Source organism: Tamandua tetradactyla, chromosome 15, assembly GCF_023851605.1.
Source record: "Tamandua tetradactyla isolate mTamTet1 chromosome 15, mTamTet1.pri, whole genome shotgun sequence".
Taxonomy (NCBI): domain Eukaryota; kingdom Metazoa; phylum Chordata; class Mammalia; order Pilosa; family Myrmecophagidae; genus Tamandua; species Tamandua tetradactyla.
The window spans coordinates 32591974-32613064 of NC_135341.1; the positions used below are offsets into that span (position 1 = coordinate 32591974).

The following is a 21091-nucleotide window of genomic DNA, read 5'->3' on the forward strand; positions in this document are numbered from 1 at the left end:
AGTAGAAATAAAAATAGAAAAAAAATCAGCTTTGCTTTCATGATTTATAAATAATGCTGTGAATTCTTGTGATAATGAAAGAGTTCTGTATCCTGTGGCAATGTCAATATCCTGGTTGTGACAATGTGCTATAGTTTTGAAGATGTTACCATCAAGGAAAAGGTATATGGATCTCTCCATTGTTTCTTACAACTGCATGTGAATCTACAGTTATCTAAAAAAATTTTTAAAATTAAATCAGAGAGTAAACTACTAGAATCAGAAACAAACAAAAAAAATTAAATCAGGAAAAATTATTTAATATTGTGAAAATTGAAACAGTAAACCAGCAAGATTATTGTTTCTTTTTTTGTTTTGTAGGTGTGTATGATATAGTGAATAATCTTGGCTCCCTTGTGGCCAGATTAATTTTCCAGCCAATAGAGGAAAGTTTTTACATATTCTTTGCGAAGGTGCTAGAAAGGGGAAAGGATGCCTCGCTTCAGAAGAAGGTAGTCTTGGTTCTTATATCATCATCTCTCAAGTGAATTCTCCCTATCACTGCAAGATAAAAAGGCAGAAATTTGAAACAATCTATTTCCCTGTTGATTGAGCTGAAATGTTCTAGCTTTCATTCTTCTATCACATTCTGAGTGGTGACAGGACCCAGTGTTCACTTACTCTTTCATGGTCTCCCTTTTCCCCTGCTGGCCATTCCTTCTTACCCCTTTGTTCATCTTTGTGACCTTTTCCTTCATCCAGCCTTCTCAGAACTTCCTCCTTGGTAGCTTGCCTCTATGGCTGCCCTCAGTGCAGTGCAGATGTCCTCCCAGGGTCGCATTTTAGGCATAAGAATCATGTTTCCTCCCCTGATCTTCAGATTCTCTAGAACCCTTGAGGTGAGGCAAAGGATGCAGAGGTTGGAGAAGGGTGAACTGGCTAGGGAGGGGGTGGGGGGCGGGGAGGAAAGGGTGAAACCATGTAGGTTTCACTCACCACACCAATTGTTTAAGCTTCTTAGGGTTGTGGTGTGCCCAGGGTTACATTCTCACCAGGAACATTTGGTTGTTGAAGCCTCTCACTTTTTCTAAAACCATTGAAAATGCCTGACAGCTTAAAATTGGAAGCAAAATAATTCAGACTCTTCATCTCTTAAAAGACATATTTGCGAAGTCTAGTTTATGCACAATATCCCTAAATGAGCTAATCTGGTTCTCAGTATGATTTAGGAATATTTTCCTAAGTATACATTGATGGTAGCATCAGAATTTTGAAATGTTTGTGAAGAGAAGCCCGGTGACAGAGCTAATAGCATAAGTAAAAACTTGCTGCCCATTTAAAAATAAGTATCAGAAGGAAAAAAGAAAAGAATACATATTAGAAGGGAAATTGAGTGTTTCCTAAGCAACATTTGAAATAATTTATCCTAAACTAGTTAAAAACCAACTTCTCTATCATTACCTAAGCAGGCCCACATTATCTTTTTACCTTCATTTGTTAATTGACATAGAATCAAGCACAGGCTACAGAAAAGCCGTGATGCCCCTCACCCAGTTGTAAGAGTAGTCTGTAAAACAATGAAGGGAGAAGGCCACATGTGAAGTTTTTCTTTAGCTCGTGATTCATCCAACTTCCTTCCCTTTTCCTCTGGCCCCAGGAAGACATTGCTGTGGCTGCCGTGGTTTTGGAGTCCCTGCTCAAACTGGCCCTGCTGGCTGGTCTGACCATCACTGTTTTTGGCTTTGCTTATTCTCAGCTGGCTTTGGATATCTATGGAGGGGCCATGCTTAGTGCAGGATCAGGTATGCACAGAGTTTTGTTGATTTGTTCTAATTTTTTAATAGGAATAGAAGAATCTTATATATTCAAGAATTTCTGTGTACACTGTTGAAGTCTGTGTTGTTAGAGGGGAAGTTGGTGCCTGGGGTTGTGGGACTGTTCCCTTCAGAGTCAGGCGCACAGTCAGGGTGTGGTCAGGAGCTTTGGTGCCGCGCTGTGTGGTTCTCCGGCCTCACTTGGAGAAGTGGTTGTGAATTTTCTCCACCATTGGCTTTCTTCTCAGGCTGAAAATGTGTTTTGCCATCTGCTTTCCTGGACTCCTGCTAGGGTGAGGGAGGAAGGCAGAGAGTTCTAAGGAGTCTCTATTTGGTACTAAACACTTCTGAAGACAGTAAATACCACAAAAATATCATGGCCTAATTCATAAAAGTCTCTGAAGGATAACCCAGAGCCATTTGCAGAGAATAAAATTGATCTTGGCAAATAAAATGGTATATTTAATCCATTTATTTTAAACTATTTAGTCTTAGTTTTAAAAGAGAAAAATATTGAATGTGTCCAATTTTGAAATACCTGGTGTCTGTGCTAGTGAGTGTCTCACAGCCCTAGCTTTATATCACAGTCCAGATCTAGGCCTTGGGAACATCTACAGTTTCAAATTGCCTTGGGCCATGGGCTGGCAGTCCATTTGCAGTATTTCATCTTGGATTAGCAAAATATTTTTAATTCCTTAGGTCACTAGAAAAAGAATCCTAAAGACTTTTTTTCTGCTACTCCACCTCAATTTAAAGAGCTTTGTCAAATGCCATTGTACAAGGTCCTTGTCATGTCAGATGCCATTGTACAAGGTCCTTGTCATGTTCGTCTCCCCTATGATGGAGTCCAAACTTTTGGTATTCAAGGAGGATGGGCTAAGTTTCTATACTAGACCAAAGTTCATTGAGTTCGGAGAAACAGCTACTGTGAAACCAATGAAATGATTTGTAGATCCCTGGGGCTTGTGCTGTGAGAAGTACATTTTGATCAGGCAATTACAAGGAAACCTTACTAGGGAGCCATTAGTAAGTTTATGTTCAGAGATCATAGACTCACCAATTTCACAGGAGCTTTACCCTTTAGAAAGGCAATCACCAAGGAATAATCTTTAACGTAAAACATTTACAGGACACTTCTGTGGTAATAGGGCTGTCCCATCAGATGTTTACCTGGTAGAGTGCATAGAAGTGATATAAGAGAGAGAAAAGCTTGGGCTTTTTTTCTAACTAGATCTGTGAATGTTCTGTCTCAGTAGTTTTCTTCTGGCCATGGGCCTCCAGGCTTTTCCTTAAGATCTTTTTTTCAAGACTTGTTCAACTGAGTTTCTCTGAAAACACAGGGCCACTGATGTCTTTGCATGCTCAAACTAGCAGTCTTCTTCATATTGATTTAAAAAAATTTGCATTGTAAGGTCTCATTTGGAAAATACTTATAGGAAAAATGGGACCTATATTGAAAGCTCTTATAGCAGTCACATTTAGTCCAGAGCAGTTATTTCTAGATTTTGAGGCTGTTTTATTTATGTTTAATCTGGTATTTAGAGATAAGAATGAAGCTGATCAGGTCAGGATCGAGATGATTCTGAATGCAGGGATGAGGAAGACTGTATTTTAGAACTTCATCTACTCTGTGAGACCAAAGGAAGAAAGGTTTATTTTGTCCAGAATGTAAATTTTCTGTAGCACATAATCTAACTCAGCATATCTGAATAGATAATTTAAACAGCTCAAACACAGGGAGTCCAGAATAAGAATGAGGACCTTTAATCCTGTATAACTTAATGCAATGCCTGGAGACATCTTAGAGTATATTAAGCAGATAGTCAAAAGTATTGATGAAGTCCCCTGAGGGATGGGAGAAAAAAACTGGAACTATTAAACTTTACCACTGGGGAAACTCCTGATATTGTGTCAAACATTAGGGATACCCAAATCAGTAGGCCAAGCCCTTGATATTGAGTCTTGCTCTTGTGAAGTTATGTATGTAGTGGAGAAGCTTAGCTTGCCTATAGATATTCCTAAAGTTGTGGCATATCTTCTGTGGCCTCCTTCTCTCTAAGCCTGACTCTGGAAGTGAAATCATTGCCTTCCTCCCCATGTAGGACATGACACCCAGGGGTGAAAGTCTCCCTGGCAGTATAGGAGTTGACTCCCAGGGATGAGCCTGTCTCTGGCACTGTGGGATTGACAATACCATTTTGACCAAAAAGGGGAAAAGAAGTGTAACAAATAAGGCATCAGTGGCTGAGAGAGTTCAAATAAAGTCAAGAGGCTTCTCTGGAGGCCACTCTTAAACAAGGTTCAGTTAGATGTTGCTACCTATCACAATGTGCCAAACCCCAACCAAAACCATTCCTGCCAATCCTAAGAACACTTAGGGCATTATATGAGATTTTACAGAGGTTCCTAGTTAGCTTTCCAGAAACCTAGAACCTCCGGAAGGGTCCCTAGACCAGATAAGTCCTGAAATGCAGAGGGGCCAGCCTCTCCAGAACATCAGCTAGTTCCATCCCCCTATCCCATATTATCAACAGCCCCTTCCAAAATGAAAGAATTAGAATGGATTAGCCCAAATACCCCTAAAGAGTGGAAGAAAGATCAAAGGTGATGGTAGAGTCACACAGAGAAAGTAGGGTTTAACAAATGAGTATGTTTGCTGAATCATTATGTTGATTATATTGATTCAGTCTCTACCGTCTTGGAGCAGCTAGTAGTAAAAACCTGAAATTGTGGAATTGTAGCCTATACCAAACTCTGAAATCTGTTCTGTAATTAATTGCTGCGGTGTGCTTTGAAATTTACTGCTTTTTTGTGTATATGTTATTTTTCACAAAAAATGAAAAAAAGTCAACGTGATGATAAATGCACAGGCATATGATACTATTGTGAACCATTGATTGTACACTTTGAATGATTACATGCATGTGAATATATAACATATATCAATTTTTAAAAATGCTTTAAAAAAAAAAGGATTTGCTGGCTGACTGCTTAAGCCAGCAAGCAAATTTATTCATAATTGTCCTTTTTATCTGTTTATTTTAATCAATACCATGAAATGTTGGGAGACTTCTAGATAATTGGGACCACAGGCTAGAGCATGCAGTCTTACCTGTTGATGATACCCCCAGCGTGAATGACTGGGTTCTGGGTTTCTCTGAGCACCCAGCAGAGTTGAGGGTGAGTGTGGGTCTCTGGTTTGGACTCCGTAGTCTTGGTGGGTTGTTTCTTTATAGGTCCGGTTTTGCTGCGTTCCTATTGTCTCTACGTCCTCCTGCTTGCTATCAATGGAGTTACCGAGTGTTTCACATTTGCAGCCATGGACAAAGAGGAGGTTGACAGGTGGGTGCACCTTTAATAATGATCTTCAGCCAAAATGAAGTAACATGCCAATCTTTTTTCTTTTCATTCCGAACATGCATTCACACATGACGCTTCGGGAGGTAACCTTAGACTACACAGGCACGATTCAGTTAATGCTCCCCATGGAAGATCTGGGGGCAGCAACTACTCTTAGCCTCCCTTTGAAGAGAGAAAAATATAAATCCCAAAGGGTTGTGTTAGTCCAGGTTTGCAAAGTCGGTCACAAGACGAACTAGATTTCCATTTCTCCAATTTCTTCCCCAGTGCTCTCATGAATCATGCTCCAGGGAGTTACCAAGGAACTTGTTAAGGATACAGGTTCCTCCCTCTGAGAATCTGATTCATGGATCTCTGAGACTCTTAAGGATTTTGTGACTCCTCTCCTCAGAGGAAAACCCAAATGTGTGTACACATCTTGCTGCAGTTTTAGCCTCATTCATTGACCCCGTGTTAGGATACCTGCTCTAAAACATCAGCTGATGATTCTTAATGGTGGTTAAGGGACAAAATCCCCTGTGGAGCCTGTTAAAAATGTAAATTCCTGCTCACCCTACTTCTGCCTCTCTTCCATCACTCCTATGGAATCAGCAGGGACTTCCTCAAGCATGTGTATATTTTTGAAAAGCTCCTCAGATGATTCTGATGTGAATTCCTTATTAAGAGCCTCTGGCCCACACTCAGGATTATCCATCTTTTATGTCCCAGATGCCAAAAAGTAGCCAGGCACTATGTTATGGCATCATTGCAAGATGCGATTGAGGAGGATAAAACTGATAGAGGAAAAGAGGAGAGAGAAAGACGGAGAAAAAAATAGAGAAGGGTAGGTTTAGGTGATGGGACCAGTGGCCCTTGTTTTCCTGCTGCCCCTTGAGGCCTGGATCCCTGTAGTCTTTTCATGCTGCCTCTGAGATGCCTTGAGTTCTGTTCAGAGCCCTCATAGACCCAGTGGTGAAGTAGGATGCGTAAGGGGGAGCTCATAGAGGTTAGGAGCCCTTCTTCTTACGCAAAGCAACCTTTGACTGCTTCCCATCTTGGGCTGGCTCACATAGAAGCTTTGTGACTTCATTTGCTGCACAGTGGTTGCGAGTTAGAATCTATACCAGCAGATCCTAGCCTAGACTGATTTGATTCCATTAGAAAGTTCTGGGACCCCTCCCAGACCACTAAATTAGAATTTTAAGGGGCTTGGGCCAGGGAATCTGTTTTATTACACAGCTCCAAGAGACTCTGATAATAGGCCAGGCTTTGGGAACCACTGGCTCAGATCAGCTTCCTCAGCAAAAAGAGCACTGTAAGCCAGATACTCTTAGGTGTATAGAACCGAGACAGAGGTTTCACAAAGCAGTGATCACCCCAGTTGTGCACAGGGCATGCTGATGGTTTTAATTCTGTTCTCTTTCATTTTTCAAAAATACCGGGTCATAGCCCACTAAACTTATTTCTCAACCTAATAGGTTACAACCCATGGTTTTAAAATAGTGATCTAGACATGTCTTTTATTTCATATAATTAAATTTATAGCTATTGAGCTGCTTTGACTCCATCTTTTTTTTAGTGATAAAAGATCTATTTAGTTTAGCTTTGAAAATACAATTGTTTAATTCAAAAGCTAATAACATTGAATAATTTTTTCAGATTTTATTGAGATGTATTCATTTATCATATATTCCATCCAAATTATGCAATCAGTATCTCATAGTTATCACCAGTTAGTTGAGCAATCATCATCACACTCACTTTTAGACCATTCTCATTACTCCAAAAAGAAAATTATCAAATAGACACGCAAATAAGAAAACCCAAATCACCCTGTATCCCTTATTTCCCCTTATTATTAACCCCTAGTATTAACCCCTGGTGATATACCAGTTACTGTATATGAAAGAATTTTAAGGTGTTATTAACTATAGTCCTAAGCTTGCAATAGGTATATTTCCCCCACATACCACTCTATTAGGAACTTTTTGTACCAGTGTTATATATGTGTAGTAGTTCATGCAAATACTTAATTTAAATCTGTAGTGTTAATCAGTGGCACACATGACTCTAAACAACCTCTTTAAACCAAAGTCACCTACAACACAGCCCTATTCCTTAATATTCCCACTAATGAGCTACCCTCATCCCATATCTATTTCCTAACATTTTAAGTTCAACCTCATTGTACATTCTGAACATATTAAGTTACTACTCCCCCTTCTCTAACTTCTCTTTCTGGGTATCCTATATTCTGCATTTTAATACTCTCAGTTTATATATTCTAGTTAGTTCATATTAGTGAAAACACATAATATCTGCCCTTTTGTGTCTGATTTCTTTTACTTAGCATTATGTCCTCAGTATTCATCCAGGTTGTCATATGCTTCAGTACTTTATTTCTTCTTATTGTTGCATAATATTCCATCATATGTATATACCACATTTCGTTTATCCATTCATCTGCTTGTAGGCATTTGAATTGTTTCTGTCTTTTGGCAATTGTGAACAGTGTTGCTGTGAACATTGGTGTGCAAATGTCTATTTGTGTCCCTGCTTTCAGATCTTCCAGGTATATACTGAATAGCAGAATTGCTGTGTCATGTGGCAATTCAATGTTTAGTTTTCTGAGGAACTGCCAAACTGTATTCCATAGTGGCTATGCCATTTTATATTCCCATCAGCAGTGAATAAATATTTCTATTTCTCCATATCCTCTCTGTTCTGATTTGCTAGCTGCTGGAGTGTGATAATGCCAGAAACAGAATGACTTTTAAAAAGGGGAATTTAATAAGTTGCAAGTTTACAGTTCTAAAGCTTTCAAAGTGTCCAAATTAAAGCAAGGTTATAGAAATGTCCAAGGTAAGGTATCCAGGGAAAGATACCTTGGTTCAAGAAGGTTGATGATGTTGAGGGTTTCTCTTTTGACTGTAAAGGTACATGGTGAACATGGTGACAACTGTTAGTTTTCTCTCCAGGCTTCTCGTTTCATGAAGCTCCCTGGGGATGTTTTCCTTCTTTATTTCCAAAGGTCTCTATCAGTGTAGGCTGTTGTGGGTCTCGTGGCTCACTCTAAAATGGTTCCTCTTCTAAAGGATTCCAGTAAGCTAATCAAGACTCACTGGAATGAGTAGAGTCACATCTCCCCTAATCAAAGGTTAATGCCCACAATTGGGCGAGCCTCAACGGTGTGGAGATAATCTAATCAAGTCTCCAGCTACAGTACTGAATAGGGACTAAAAGAAACAGCTGTCTCCTCATACAGATCAGGATTAAAACATGGCTTTTCTAGGGCACATAATCCTTTCAAACTGGCACACTCTCCAACACTTGTAGTTTCTTGTTTGTTTAATAGCAGCCACTCTTAATAGGTGTGAGATGATATCTCATCGTGGTTTTGATTTGCATTTCTCTAATGGCTAATGAAGATGAACATCTTTTCATGTGCTTTTTAGCCATTTTTATTTCCTCTTTGGAGAAATGTTTATTCCTGTCTTTTGCCCATTTTATAATTGGGTTATTTGTCCTTTTATTGTTGTATGATTTCTTTGTATGAACTGGATATCAAACACTTATCAGATATATGGTTACCAAATATTCTCTCCCATTGAGTTGGCTGCCTTTTCACCCTTTTGCAGCAAAGTCCTTTGAAGCACAGAAGTATCATTGATTCATTTTAAAATACAGTTTTAAACATATTTAGTGAAGCACTGCAGCATAGGCTCTTCAGCAAGTCCCCTGGACTCATTGTCTGACTCTTTAGAGGGAATTTTATTATAGTAACTTTAGCAATAGTATTGAGGGGGAGAGTCAACATTAAGCCAGTTGAAAATGTTAAAAAAAATCCCTTTAATCGTGAGGGAGACAATGCTGTTTGCTTTCTTTCCTGTTTATACAGCATTGAACCAAAAAGAACAACTTTTTAAGATAGTTGTAATGGAATTTTGACAATGTTTAACATCTGGAAAATTATTTTCCTGGTGTTAGTCAACATATAGAAAAGAAAGCTACTTCTAGTACATTTCTTATCTTATTCCTAAGAATAAGATGCAACCTTCAGTGCAGACTTTACACATGTATTAAATATACCAGCCCCAGTTCTGCCTGGGCCTTGAGCCCCAGCCCCCAGCCCTGATCTTAACACATGGAACACTTGGGCTCACTACAGACCCTTGTGTTTTCTTCATTCCTGTACACTTAAGCAGACATTAAAGCTCTAGGTTTTCATCATAAAATTGGATAACCTAGTTATATGTTATGATCAATAAAGTTGACTTCCCTTTAGAAATTTTTAGAGTCTGAATTGAAACATGAACTTTTACTTAACCAACTTCAAGTTAACCAGTGTTTTCTGAACAGGACTTTTGATTGGATAAAATATCGAAACTTTCTTTGAATTGCAAGCTGCTTTTTAAAAATAGCCTTTCTTTCCTTCCTTCTCCCTCCCTATATGTAATCTGATTGATGGATTTTTTATTATGCCCTACTGAAATTTTTTTTGTCTTTTTTCTTAAGAATATCCTTTTTCATCCATTTGACAAATATTTTGGGTATCTTCTAACAGGCATTTTTTGGTGATCTGGGGATATACTAATGAACAGACAGATGAGATCTGTGCTCTCCTGCTGCTGCTAGTATAGAAGGGGAGACAGCAAGCAAGAAAATGTTATACAGTGCAGAGATCTAAAACAGGGTTTTGAGAGAGTGGAGGCCCATTTAGATTAAGCTGGGCGGGCCCTTCAGAGGAGATGTGTTTAGGATGAGACCTGGATGACCAAGAGGAATCCACCATGCAAAAGTGAGGCCAGAAACTCTGCAAGTGAAATCATTGCCCTCCCCTCCTACGTGGGAGATGACTCCCAGGGATGAATCCAGACCTGGCACCGTGGGATCAACAATTTCATCCTGACCAAAAGGGGGAAAAGAAGTGTAATTAATAAAGTATCAGTAGCAGAGAAAGTTCAAATAGTCAAGAGGCTACTCTAGAGGTTGCTCTTATGCAAGCTTCAGTTAGACATTGCTGCCTATCATAACCTGCCAACCCCCAACCAGGACCATTCCAACCAATCCTAAAGAACACCTAGGGCAATATATATGATTCCACAAGGGTTCCAGGCACTAGAGTAAGTTTCCAGAAACCTATAACCTCCAGATGGGTCCCTGGTCCAGATAAGTCCTGAAACCTAGAGGGCCCAACCTCTCCAGAATATCAGATAATTCTATCTCCCTACCCGATATTGGTGACATACCTTTCCAATATGAATAATTTAGAATTGCCGTAGCCCAAACACCCTAAAGAGAGGTATGGAAAGATCAAAGGTGATGCTGGAGTTATACAAAGAATAGGATTTAACAAATGAATATAAATGCTGAATCATTAAATTGATATTTCTGTTAGTTTACAGTATTTTAGAGCAGCTAAAAGTAAAATCTAAAATTGTGAAATTGTAACCCATGTCAAACTGTGAAATATGTTCTACAACTGATTATGGTGTTGTGCTTTGAAATTTATAGCTTTTTTGTGCATATGCTATTTTTCACAAGAAAAGAAGGAAAAAAGTCGATTGTGATGATAAAAAAAACGTTTAAGCCCTCTAGCCTCCTATATTCTGGAGCAGCTAGAAGGAAAAATTTGTGAAGATCGTGTGGTAGCCCATGACAAACCCTGGGCTCTGTCCTGTAACCACTTGTTGAAGAGTGCTTTGAAAACGATTTCTTTTTTTGCAAGCAGTAATTTTTAATATCCTTACATAGATGTATGATCATCATTTCTTAGTACATTTGCATCAATTTAGAAAAAGAAATAGCAAGACAACAGAAAAAGAAATAAAATGATAATATAGAGAAAAAAATAAAAAATACAAAAAGTATATATAAAAAACAAACAAAAAAACTATAGCTCAGATGCAGCTTCATTCAGTGTTTTAACATAATTACATTACAATTAGGTAGCATTATGCTGTCCATTTTTGAGTTTTTGTATCTAGTCCTGTTGCACAGTCTGTATCCCTTCAACTCCAATTACCCATTATCTTACCCTGTTTCTAACTCCTGATGGTCTCTGTTATGAATGACATATTCCAAGTTTATTCTCTAATGTCGGTTCACATCAGTGGGACCATACAGTATTTGTCCTTTAGTTTTTGGCTAGTCTCACTCAGCATAATGTTCTCTAGGTCCATCCATGTTATTACATGCTTCATAAGTTTATTCTGTCTTAAAGCTGCATAATATTCCATCGTATGTATATACCACAGTTTGTTTAGCCACTCGTCTGTTGATGGACATTTTGGCTGTTTCCATCTCTTTGCAATTGTAAATAATGCTGCTGTAAACATTGGTGTGCAAATGTCCGTTTGAGCCTTTGCCCTTAAGTCCTCTGAGTAGATACCTAGCAGGTATTTGTATACCTAGCAGGTGTCTGTTCAAGTCTTTTTCCCATTTTGTAATTGGGTTGACTGTCTTTTTGTTGTTGAGTTGAACAATCTCTTTATAAATTCTGGATACTAGACCTTTATCTGATATGTCGTTTCCAAATACCGTCTCCCACTGTGTAGGCTGTCTTTCTACTTTCTTGATGAGGTTCTTTGATGCACAAAAGTGTTTAATTTTGAGGAGCTCCCATTTATTTCTTTCTTTCTTCAGTGCTCTTGCTTTAGGTGTAAGGTCTATAAAACTGCCTCCAATTATAAGATTTATAAGATATCTCCCTACATTTTCCTCTAACTGTTTTATGGTCTTAGACCTAATGTTTAGATCTTTGATCCATTTTGAGTTAACTTTTGTATAGGGTGTGAGATATGGGTCCTCTTTCATTCTTTTGCATATGGATATCCAGTTCACTAGGCACCATTTATTGAAGAGACTTCTGTCCCAGGTGAGTTGGCTTGACTGCCTTCTCAAAGATCAAATGTCCATAGATGAGAGGGTCCATATCTGAGCACTCTGTTCGATTCCATTGGTCGATATATCTGTCTTTATGCCAGTACCGTGCTGTTTTGACCACTGTGGCTTCATAATATGCCTTAAAGTCTGGCAGCGTGAGACCTCCAGCTTCGTTTTTTTTTCCTCAAGATTCTTTTAGCAATTCGGGGCACCCTGCCCTTCCAGATAAATTTGCTTATTGGTTTTTCTATTTTTGAAAAATAAGTTGTTGGGATTTTGATTGGTATTGCATTGAATCTGTAAATCAATTTAGGTAGGATTGACATCTTAACTATATTTAGTCTTCCAATCCATGAACACGGTATGCCCTTCCCATCTATTTAGGTCTTCTGTGATTTCTTTTACCAGTTTTTTGTAGTTTTCTTTGTATAGGTCTTTTGTCTCTTTAGTTAAATTTATTCCTAAGTACTTTATTCTTTTAGTTGCAATTGTAAATGGAATTCGTTTCTTGATTTCCCCCTCAGCTTGTTCATTGCTGGTGTATAGAAATGCTACAGATTTTTGAATGTTGATCTTGTAACCTGCTACTTTGCTGTACACATTTATTAGCTCTAGTAGTTTTGTTGTGGATTTTTCTGGGTTTTCGACGTATAGTATCATATCGTCTGCAAACAGTGAGAGTTTTACTTCTTCCTCTCCAATTTTGATGCCTTGTATTTCTTTTTCTTGCCTAATTGCTCTGGCTAGACCCTCCAACACGATGTTGAATAACAGTGGTGATAATGGACATCCTTGTCTTGTTTCTGATCTTAGAGGGAAAGTTTTCAAGTTTTCCCCATTGAGGATGATATTAGCTGTGGGTTTTTCATATATTCCCTCTATCATTTTAAGGAAGTTCCCTTGTATTCCTATCCTTTGAAGTGTTTTCAACAGGAAAGAATGTTGAATCTTGTCAAATGCCTTCTCTGCATCAATTGAGATGATCATGTGATTTTTCTGCTTTGATTTGTTGATATGGTGTATTACATTAATTGATTTTCTTATGTTGAACCATCCTTGCATACCTGGGATGAATCCTACTTGGTCATGATGTATAATTCTTTTAATGTGTTGCTGGATTTGATTTGCTAGAATTTTGTTGAGAATTTTTGCATCTGTATTCATTAGAGAGATTGGTCTGTAGTTTTCTTTTTTTGTAATATCTTTGCCTGGTTTTGGTATGAGGGTGATGTTGGCTTCATAGAATGAATTAGGTAGCTTTCCGTCCACTTCGATTTTTTTGAAGAGTTTGAGCAGAGTTGGTACTAATTCTTTCTGGAATGTTTGGTAGAATTCACATGTGAAGCCGTCTTGTCCTGGACTTTTCTTTTTGGGAAGCTTTTGAATGACTGATTCAATTTCTTTACTTGTGATTGGTTTCTTGAGGTCATCTATTTCTTCTTGAGTCAAAGTAGGTTGTTCATGCCTTTCTAGGAACTTGTCCATTTCATCTACATTGTTGTATTTATTAGCGTAAAGTTGTTCATAGTATCCTGTTATTACCTCCTTTATTTCTGTGAGGTCAGTGGTTATGTCTCCTCTTCCATTTCTGATCTTATTTATTTGCGTCCTCTCTCTTCTTCTTTTGTCAATCTTGCTAAGGGCCCATCAATCTTATTGATTTTCTCATAGAACCAACTTCTGGTCTTATTGATTTTCTCTATTGTTTTCAGGTTCTCAATTTCATTTATTTCTGCTCTAATCTTTGTTATTTCTTTCCTTTTGCTTGCTTTGGGGTTAGTTTGCCGTTCCTTCTCCAGTTCTTCCTAGTGGACAGTTAATTCCTGAATTTTTGCCTTTTCTTCTTTTCTGATATAGGCATTTAGGGCAATAAATTTCCCTCTTAGCACTGCCTTTGCTGCATCCCATAGGTTTTGATATGTTGTGTTTTCATTTTCATTCGCCTCGAGATATTTACTAATTTCTCTTGTAATTTATTCCTTGACCCACTTGTTGTTTAAGAGTGTGTTGTTGAGCCTCCACGTATTTGTGAATTTTCTGGCACTCTGCCTATTATTGATTCCCAACTTCATTCCTTTATGATCCAAGAAAGTGTTGTGTATGATTTCAATCTTTTTAAATTTGTTGAACTTTGCTTTGTGACCCAGCATATGGTCTATCTTTGAGAATGATCCATGAGCACTTGAGAAGAAGGTGTATCCTGCTGTTGTGGGGTGTAATGTCCTATAAATGTCTGTTAAGTCTAGCTCATTTATTGTAATATTCAAGTTCTCTGTTTCTTTGTTGATCCTCTGTCTAGATGTTCTGTCCATTGATGAGAGTGGTGAATTGAAGTCTCCAACTATTATGGCAGATGTGTCTATTTCTCTTTTCAGTGATTGCAGTGTATTCCTCACGTATTTTGGGGCATTTTGATTCGGTGCATAGATATTTATGATTGTTTTGTCTTCTTGTTTAATTGTTCCTTTTATTAGTAGATAGTATCCTTCTTTGTCTCTTTTAACTGTTTTACATTTGAAGTCTAATTTGTTGGATATTAGTATAGCTACTCCTGCTTTTTTCTGGTTGTTATTTGCATGAAATATCTTTTCCCAACCTTTCATTTTCAACCTATGTTTATCTTTGGGTCTAAGATGTGTTTCCTGTAGACAGCATATAGAAGGATCCTGTTTTTTAATCCATTCTGCCAGTCTATGTCTTTTGATTGGGGAATTCGGTCCATTAACATTTAGTGTTATTACTGTTTGGGTAATACTTTCCTCTACCATTTTGCCTTTTGTATTATACATATCATATCTGATTTTCCTTCTTTCTACACTCTTCTCCATACCTCTCTCTTCTGTCTTTTCGTATCTGACTCTAATGCTCCCTTTAGTATTTCTTGCAGAGCTGGTCTCTTGGTCACAAATTCTCTCAGTGACTTTTTGTCTGAAAATGTTTTAATTTCTCCCTCATTTTTTGAAGGACAATTTTGCTGGATATAGAAGTCTTGGTTGGCAGTTTTTCTCTTTTAGTAATTTAAATATATCATCCTACTGTCTTCTAGCTTCCATGGTTTCTGCTGAGAAATCTACACATAATCTTATTGGGTTTCCCTTGTATGTGATGGATTGTTTTTCTCTTGCTGCTTTCAAGATCCTCTCTTTCTCTTTAACCTCTGACATTCTAACTAGTAAGTGTCTTGGAGAACACCTATTTGGGTCTATTCTCTTTGGGGTGCGCTGCACTTCTTGTATCTGTAATTTTAGGTCTTTCCTAAGAGTTGGGAAATTTTCAGTGATAATTTCTTCCATTAGTTTTTCTCCTCCTTTTCCCTTCTCTTCTCCTTCTGGGACACCCACAACACGTATATTTGTGCGCTTCATATTGTCCTTGAGTTCCCTGATACTCTATTCAAATTTTTCCATTCTTTTCCCTATAGTTTCTGTTTCTTTTTGGATTTCAGATGTTCCATCCTCCAGTTCACTAATTCTATCCTCTATCTTTTAAATCTACCATTGTAGGTTTCCATTTTTTTTTCATCTCTTCTACTGTGTTTTTCAATCCCATAAGTTCTGTGATTTGTTTTTTCAGACTTTCCATTTCTTCTTTTTGTTGATCCTATGCCTTTTTCATGTCCTCCCTCAATTTATCGATTTGGTTTTTGAAGAGGTTTTTCATTTCTGTTCGTATATTCAGAATTAGTTGTTTCAGCTCCTGTATCTCATTTGAGCTATTGGTTTTTTCCTTTGACTGGGCCATATCTTCAATTTTCCTGGTGTGATTTGTTATTTTTTGCTGGCGTCTGGGCATTTAATCAGATTTCCCTGAGTGTGGGACCCATCAGGTTGAAAGACTTTCCTGTGAAGTCTCTGGGCTCTGTTTTTCTTATCCTACCCAGTACGTGGTGCTTGTCTGTCTGCAGGTCCCACCAGCAAAAGATGTTGTGGCTCCTTTAACTTTGGAAGACTCTCGCTGCTGGGTGTGTGGTGGAGACAGAGGAAAGGTTGTAGGTTGGTTTTAATGGCTTCAAATTTTGAAGTCCTGGGATCTGAATTCCTTGAAAGAGTGATTCCACCTGAGTTGCGTTTCACCCCTCCCGCGGGGAAGGTAAGGTGGTAGAGAGCCCTAAAAGCAGCCTGTTTCTGCGTTTGGGGCAGTTGTACCCTATGTAATCCCAGCGCTGAGCCCGGAGGCAACGAAGCCTCAGTAGAAACAGCTGCAGAAGGCTCTGTTTCGCCGCCTTTCCTCTTTTTCAGCTAGCCCAATAGGCGACTTCCGCCTTGATCAGTTTCGCCTGAGCTGAGGGCCTATTTTTAGTAGTCAGAAGTTGTTCCTTTATGCCACTATTGGGGTTAGGTTGGGCTCAGTCTCTACTACTGTTGGAGACTCTTTCCTTTCCCTCTGGGAAGTCGCCTGTGGGGGAGGGGCGCCAGCTGCCGCGGCTTGGGAAACTGGTGTTCCGATGCTCCCAGCCAGCTCGGGAAGCCGCGTGTGTGGAAGGGGCTGCGTTCGCCGGCCACCGCGGCTTGGGGGACCGCTGTTCCGATGCTCCCAGCCGGCCCGGGAAGCCGCGTTTGTGGAAGGGGCTGCGGTCGCTGGAAACTGTGGCTTGGGGGACCGCTGTTCCGAGGTTACCCGCCGGCCTGGGAAGCCGCATGTGGGGGAGGGTCGCCGGCCACTGCGGCTTGGGGAACCGCCGCTCTAAAGCTCCCAGCCGGCCCGGGAAGCCGCGTGTGGGAGGGCCGCCGCGGCTTGGGGAACCATCGGTCCAAGGTTTCCAGCTGGCCCAGGAAGCCGCGTGTGTGGATGGGCTCCAGTCACTGCGCCTTGGGGAACCCGATCCAAGCTCCCAGCCGGCCCAGGAAGGAGGGAGGGAGGGGCTCCGGCTGCCTGCCGCCTCGGCCCGGGGAAGCGCGTGCCTCTTGGGGACCTCATGCAGCGGAGTCTCTTAGCCGGTCCAGCTGTTCCGGAATGGAGTACGCTGTGTGTGTGATCTCTGTCGTGGCTCCGGGAGCTGTTCTGTACTGTTTCTAGTTCTTTAGTAGTTGTTCTGGAGGAGGAACTAAGACCCACGCACCTTACTAAGCCGCCATCTTCTCCAGAAGCCCCGATTTCTTTTTTATATCTTTGTTTTGTGTATATGTTTTACTATACAATAAAAAAAGTTTAAAAAAAAAAAGAAAGAAAGAAAAGAGCAGAGTCTGACGATAGGTTTGGTAAAAAAAAAAAATGAGGCCAGAGACTTCCAGGCAAAGGCAACAGTAGTACAAGGGCCCAAGATTGATAGATCCTTTAATTTGTTGGCCATCAAGTATCCAACATGAAGTTGGACTCAATAATATTTGAATGAAGGATGAGTGTGATCTTTCATGTTGGCACGTAAGAGATCAGCGCCATCCTTTAAGTGGTCGAAGAGTCTACACTACATTGCACTCACTGAGGAGACGGTTGGGTTGTTGCTACAGTGGACATCCTCGACCATCCATCTTTTGATAAACCTGATTTTAAGTCTGTTATCTTCTTGAGGGCATGGAGAAATAAGCATTCATAAATAATTACAGTTTATGTTAACCAAATCTTATACAATAGTCGTTGTCCCTGATTAATACTTTTGCGTTGATTGAGACAGTATACTTTAATAGTATCTTTCAAATTCCCATTTTGAATTATGCCTCTAAAGCTATAGATTTGTGAGTTCTGAAAAGTTTAGCAGCTTTAGACTACGGAAATTCTAGCTCTCTTGAAAGAAAAAGACAGCAGGCCTCATCATTATCAGCTACTCCCAAATGGCGAATCAAAGAAGCTACACTGTTGAATTCATTCCTGCTTAAATTAGCGTGAATTAAGTAGTGGTTTCATTCATTGTTACCAGTTTACTTAGACTGAATAGGGATGATTTTAAGAGTTTGTCAACATATGGCTTAAGCTCCAAGGATTGGTAGGGTGGACCTTTCTAAAATAGTTTCTGAAAAATATGGCAGATTATACATCTCAGCTTCTTTTTTTAAAAAAGAATGATGCATCTATGGTTTGTTATGAAGTTCACTAGTCAGATCATCCAGTTAGTAGTGAAGAAACTTCTATGGAGGTAAAAGCTCTTTTTTTTTTTTTTTTTTCCATTAGAAGAGATTCTTTATTTTTCCTCCTGGGAATTCTGGACCAAAGCACACCTCCCTTTTTGGAGTATAGTATTATTATTTGTGTGTGTGTATGTATTGTATAGTATTCTTACCATTCACTATGACACAATTTAACTTCTTAGCACATTGTAGTTGATCAGCCTGAAGATTGGTGCCCGTGGCTTTCTTATCACCCCTTGTATGCAGAACCTCTGAATTTACCTAACCTGGCAGACTCAGCTTGGGGACTTAAAGGGTTTGGTTTCCCCAACAACTGTATATTTAAAGTAAGCCTGCTATGTGCTAGGCAGAAAAACGGATCCTGGAGAATTCTGTTTTTGGTTCTAGCATATGTTTTTTAGAGAACTATGATATTCAGTTTATCTTTGCTGAGACTCAGTTTCCTTTGCTGAGAACTGAAGATAACTAAGTGAAGTGCTGCTTTGAAATCAGAAAAGTGAAAGGAGCAGACCACTTCATTCAATCACAATATCCAAAGAGTTATAGAGATGCAGAGAGAGTGGGAGGAAGGATATGTAAGAGTCTGGAAAATATCAGCGATGATCCAGACTTTGCCTCCTGTTAAATTAAATTTTGCATGTTGGTCATTTGCTTTGATTGCGGTCCACAGTCCAAAGTTATGGGCTGCTGCATTTCCTTGGAAAATCTGCGTGAGACCCCAAAGCTTAGGGCCAGAAGTCAGGTTGGAATATTAGGTCATTCCTTAGGCAAATTACTCAGCCTATATGTGCCTGGTTTTCTTGTCCGTAAAATGAATCTAAGCTCCACAAAAGAGCCATGTATGTTAATTCACAGTATATCCTAAGCACTCCTCAGAGACTGTCCAAAGTTACTTTCAATGTCTAAGTATTATCCATGTCCTATTCATATTTTTATGCCTCATGTAGAGGACTTCATCTGAGGAGGATTTGTGTGTGTTTTAATCACAAAGTCTCACTTAAGCTACTTAATGATAATCCTTAAAAAACCATAAAGAGGGAACTTCTGGGGAAGAGGGCAGAATAGGAAACTGCAGTGCTCACTCTTCCTCCCAGAACAGCTAGTGGATGGCCAGAAACAGTCTGAAACAACCATTCTGAACTCCAAAGGCTATGGGAGCATTGCACAGCATCCAGGAAAGAGCAGGACAAAGAGACTGAGACAGTGCAGTAAAAAACTGAGTCAATTGCTTAGCAGCAACTGCCAACATCCATCTTCTACTCATGATGCTCGCCACCTCGGGATCTGTTCCCTGGCTGGTTGCTGTAAATGGAGAGGGGCATGGAAGCCCTCTTCCCTAAGGACAGCAGGTTGGAAGAAAGGTCGAGTACTTTCCACGGCTTTTGATTGGCAAATTTGAATCCCTGGGTACCGGCTTTGAACTTCAGTTTTAACCCACCCTGTACAGGGACTGCTGTGGCTATTGTTTCCCCCATACCCCCAACAGGAATGAAGGAAGTGGAGGTTTAAAGAAGCAGGGCCTCTTTAGGGCAGAGGGGAAAAGTTTGCTGAAGAGTACCCTCTGGGCAGGCCAGGAAAGCGTAGTTTCAGGAAGCCATCACAAAGACTTTTTGGCACCTTTCCTGATCTTTTACCCCAGGCTTTACCCAGGTTCCTGGCCTTGTATTGGCTGGGAAGTACAGGCTTGGGAAAGTCCTCTCTGGGTGATCCTCCTCCCAGAAAAGCAGTTAGAGGTAATGAAAGGAGAGTTAAAAGAAAATTACAGAGGCAGAACAAAAACAAAACAGGTCAAGATTCCTGGAGAAGGAACGAAGGAAAGGATGCTTTCCCCTGGAGGTGAAACAATTGCACAAGTAGTGCAGTCTTCAAAAATGCATTGCATACCAGGGCAAGAATCTGATGAAGAAGAGCTGAAGTAAAAAAAATACTGAACAGTTAAACATAGGCAATTCTAAAGGTCTAGAATAAGTTGAACCAAGCGTCAAGAGACTTAATACAAAGCCCAGGCAAAAGCGAGAAATAGACCTTCAGAGTAAACTCATCAAGATAATCAGATGCCTAGACATCAGCAACAAATTACAAGCCATACTAAGAAACAGGAAGATATGGCCTAAAGGAACAATTGAAATTTCGGAGGAGACACAGAATTTAGAACAATTAATCAAAGATGTTCAAACAAATCTCCTAAATCAATTCAAGGAGATGAAAGAAACTATGGCTAAAGAGATAAGGGTTATTAAGAAGACACTTGGTGAGCAAAAGGAAGAATTTGGAAGTGTAAGAAGAAACATAATAGAAATTATAGGAATGAAAGATATAATAGAAGAGAGTGAAAATACACTAGAGGCATATGTTTTAGTTTCCTAAAGCTGTCAGAATGTAATGTACCGGAAATGAGTTGAATTTTACAATGGGGATTCATCAACTGACAGTTTACAGTTCTTAGGCCATGAAAATGTCCAAATTAAGGCATCAACAAGATGATACTGGGACTCTGAAGAAAGTCTGTCACCATCTGGGACATCTCTGTCACATGGGAAGGCACATGGCAAGCATTTGCTGGTTGTTTTCTCCAGGGTTTTGTTGCTTTCATGTTCTGGCTTCAGTGGTTCTTTCAGCTCCTATGGGTCCTTGCTTGCTTCTCTGGGGCTTTTTTCTCTGCACCCCCTGGGCTTTTTCTGTGTCCTTTATCCTTTTATAAAGGATAAAGGATTCCAGTAAAGAATTAAGACACACCTTGAATTGGGTGGGTCACTTCTCAATTGAAACAACCTAATCAAAAGGTCCCACCCACAGTAGGTCTACACCCACAGGATGGATTAAAAGAATGGCCTTTTCTGGTGTACATAACAGCTTCAAACCAGCACAGCGTACAACAGCAGATTTGAACAGGCAAAAGAAACAGCAAAGTAGAAGAGAAGACAGTCAGAATCTCACAGACAGAACAGGTACAGAAAAGAAGAGAAAAAATGGAGGAGGCTCGCAGAATTGAATGAGGGCATGAAGCACACA

The 21091-nt window shown here is 39.6% G+C and overlaps 1 protein-coding gene across 1 annotated transcript in view; it reads left to right on the forward strand.

Annotated features, from left to right (window-relative positions):
- RFT1 (RFT1 glycolipid translocator homolog) overlaps positions 1–21091 on the forward strand; it is a 67561-nt gene that overhangs the window by 30499 nt on the left and 15971 nt on the right. The window contains exons 9-11 of the mRNA XM_077129003.1: positions 361–491; positions 1637–1781; positions 5030–5135. Of these exons, the coding sequence (XP_076985118.1) occupies positions 361–491; positions 1637–1781; positions 5030–5135 (382 nt within the window). The remainder of the gene's footprint in view (positions 1–360; positions 492–1636; positions 1782–5029; positions 5136–21091) is intronic.